Source organism: Calidris pugnax, unplaced genomic scaffold (genome assembly GCF_001431845.1).
Source record: "Calidris pugnax isolate Ruff unplaced genomic scaffold, ASM143184v1 scaffold42, whole genome shotgun sequence".
Lineage (NCBI taxonomy): Eukaryota > Metazoa > Chordata > Aves > Charadriiformes > Scolopacidae > Calidris > Calidris pugnax.
Window position 1 is genome coordinate 9,821,112 of NW_015090920.1, and position 3,272 is coordinate 9,824,383.

At 64.8% G+C, this 3,272-nt stretch overlaps 1 protein-coding gene across 8 annotated transcripts in view; it reads right to left on the minus strand.

Annotated features, from left to right (window-relative positions):
• PCDH10 (protocadherin 10) overlaps positions 1-3,272 on the minus strand; it is a 35,044-nt gene that overhangs the window by 30,712 nt on the left and 1,060 nt on the right. For 7 of the 8 annotated variants that reach the window (XM_014949963.1, XM_014949960.1, XM_014949957.1 and 4 more), the window contains exon 1: positions 22-3,266. In XM_014949963.1, coding sequence (XP_014805449.1) covers positions 22-2,628 — 2,607 coding nt within the window. In that variant the 5' untranslated portion in view covers positions 2,629-3,266. Of the gene's footprint in view, positions 1-21; positions 3,267-3,272 lie in introns of those variants that run through there. The other variant, XM_014949956.1, reaches the window with a different exon arrangement.

Genomic DNA, 3,272 nt, shown 5'->3' on the forward strand with positions numbered 1-3,272 from the left:
TGTCGGGCGGGCAGACCTTACCTCGCTGGACAGAATGCTGCCGTTGGAGATGATGTCGGGCTGCTGGTCGGCGTAGCCGGTAACGATGGCCCCGCAGGGGTTGTGCTCGGCGTCGGTGCTGCGGGAGGGGCTGCAGGGCTTGAGGAACATCAGGTCGGTCTTGGCGGACTCGGGGGTGAGGCAGACCTGGTAGCAGTAGTTCTGGTTGTGGTGGTGGGAGCCGAAGCTGCCCGACTCCTCCACCGGCACTTGCGCCGGGTTGCTGGGCACGTTGGAGCTCTGCACCAGCATGATGTCCGACTTGCTGAGCTTCTTCTTGCGGGCCCGCGCCTGGCGGCTGCAGCAGGGGCAGCAGCAGCAGCAGCCCAGGCAGCAGTCGCTGGCCAGGCAGGTGTAGATGTTGAGCTTCTTCTCCTTCTGGCAGCGCACGGCCAGGACGATCATGGCCAGCAGGAAGATGAAGGAGACGGAGCCCAGGGCGATGATGAGGATGAGGGTGAGGTCGAGCGAGGTGTCCCCCCCGGAGCGGCTGGGGCGATGCTCGCCGGAGCCGCCGGAGCCTCCGCCGCCGCCGCCCCCCGCGCCCGCCCCCGCTCCCAGGCCGCCGCCGCCGGGCCGCTCGGCCGCCCCGTCCACCAGCACCACCTGGATGGCGGCGGTGGAGGAGAGGGGCGGCTGGCCGTGGTCGCGCACCTCGATGACCAGCTCGTAGGGGCGCTGGGGGTCGCGCTTGGCCGGCACCCGGCGGGCGGTCCGCAGCTCGCCGGTGCGCCAGTCCATGCGGAAGAGGCTGGCCTCGTTGCCCCGCAGGATGCTGTAGGTGAGGCGGGCGTTCTCCCCGTCGTCGGCGTCCACCGCCGCCACCCGGCTCACCAGGTATCCCGGCTCGGCGCCGCGGGGCAGCGCCTCCCGGGCCGGGGTGCCGTTGCGGCCGGGCAGGGGGCTGACGATGGCGGGGGCGTTGTCGTTCTGGTCCACCACGACGATGTTGACGGTGGCGTTGCCGGCCAGCGGCTGGGGCTCCTCGCCGGCGTCGCGGGCCTCCACCTGGAAGCTGAACTCCTTGAGCTGCTCGTAGTCGAAGGAGCGGAGGGCGTAGAGGAAGCCGTTCTCGGAGTTGATGGAGACGTAGGTGAAGACGGACATGCCCTGGATCTGGCTCTCCAGGATGGAGTAGGCGAGCTGGGCGTTGGCGCCCTGGTCCCGGTCGGTGGCGCTGACGGCGTAGATGTAGGCGCCGGGGACGTTGTTCTCGCTCACGTAGACCTGGTAGACGGGCTGGCTGAAGCGCGGCGCGTTGTCGTTCACGTCGCTCACCCGCACCTGGATGGACTTGCTGGTGCTCAGCGGCGGCTGGCCCCGGTCGCGGGCCACCACGGTGAGGGTGTAGGCGTCGCCCCCCGGCTGCTCCCGGTCCAGCGGGCCCTCGGTGACGATGGTGTAGTAGTTCTTGAAGGAGCTCTTGAGGCGGAACGGCGCGTCCCCCTGCAGCAGCTCGCACTGCACCTGCCCGTTCTCCTCCGAGTCGCGGTCCGAGACGCTGAAGAGGGCCACCACCGTGCCCGGCGCCGCCGCCTCGCTCACCGCCTCCTTGACGGTGGAGAAGCTGATCTCCGGCGCGTTGTCGTTGGCGTCCAGCACCCGCACCAGCACCTTGCAGTGCGCCGGCACGGCGTTGGGCCCCAGGTCCTTGGCTTGCACGTACACCTGGTAGACGCTGCTCTCCTCGTAGTCCAGCTCGCCGCTCACCTCCAGCCGCCCGGTGCGCGGCGCGATGCCGAAGAGCTCCCGGGCGCGGGCGGAGATGTGGCTGCTGAAGGAGTAGATGACCTCGCCGTTCTGGCCCTCGTCGGGGTCGGTGGCGTTGAGCTGCAGCACCAAAGTGCCCGGCGGCGAGTTCTCCGGCAGCGACACGGTGTAGACGGGCTGCTCGAAGGCGGGGACGTTGTCGTTGGAGTCCAGCACCCTGACGGTGAGCAGGGCGGTGCCGGTGCGCTGCTGGGGCTGCCCGCCGTCCACGGCGGTCAGCACGTAGCGGTGCACCGCCTGCTGCTCCCGGTCCAGCGGCTTGTCCAGCACCAGCTCGGCGAAGCGGTTGCCGTCCCCCTGCGTCTGCACGTCGAGGGAGAAGTAGCTGTTGGGGGTGATCTCGTAGGTGCGCAGCGAGTTGGTGCCCACGTCGGGGTCGAAGGCGCTCTCCAGGGGGAAGCGGGTCCCCGGCGTGGCGCTCTCCGAGATCTCCACCGTCAGGTCGGGCTCCGGGAAGGAGGGCGGGTTGTCGTTAATGTCCAGCACCTCGATCTCCACCCGGAACAGCTCCAGGGGGTTCTCCAGGAAGACCTCCAGGTGCAGCAGGCAGGAGGGGCTCTGCTTGCAGATCTGCTCCCGGTCGATCTTCTCGTTCACGTAGAGCACCCCGGTCTCCAGGTTGAGCTCCAGGTAAGGGCTGCGGGAGTTGGGCACCGTCTGGAAGCGGCGAGCCGAAAGTTTTGTAATGTCCAAGCCCAGGTCCTCGGCGATATTCCCCACGAACGTGCCATGCTCCTGCTCTTCCTGCACCGTGTAATGGAGCTGGCAAAGGGCCCCCTCCACCATCCAGAGCAAGGCAAAGAGGAATAGCACAATCATCTCCAAATGGGGAAAGAGATCCCCCCTCCCCAACACCACCTCTTCCTCCTCTTCCAAAAGCTACCACCACCACCACCTCTTCCTCCGAAAATACACAGTACAGTGCGTGTGCCTATCTCTGTGTGTGTATGTGTGTCTGTCTGTGTGTCCGCGCCTGCGAGCGTGTGGAGAGAGAGAGGGATCAGGGAAGGGGGAAGAAAAGGGGGGGGGGAAGGTTGATTTAGGGGGGGTGCTAGATATTATTTCTTCTGATTCATGTTAGGATTTTTTCCTCCCCCATCTCCCTCCTTTTTGTTACGATTCTTATTGTTTCACACGCTGACCAAATGAAGAAGACAGGCGTTCCCACTTCATCTGTGATCTTCGAAATAAATGGCCAACTAATAATAGCTATTAGCTGGATGTAGCTAGAGATACACAGTAGCCCGCTTTTATTTATTCCGAGAGTCTTGGCACTGCACCGCGGCAGCAGCAGTGGCGGCGGAGGCAGCAGCAGCAGCAAATCCCAAGGAGGAAATTTTTATATTTCAAGATTGTCCTCGGTTTGTCTTTCTGGTGGGAGCTGGAGGGGTAGATGCTGCTGGAAGAGCCGGTGGACATGCCCTCTTTAGATGCAAGAAAAAAAAAAAAAGACAGAAAAACGC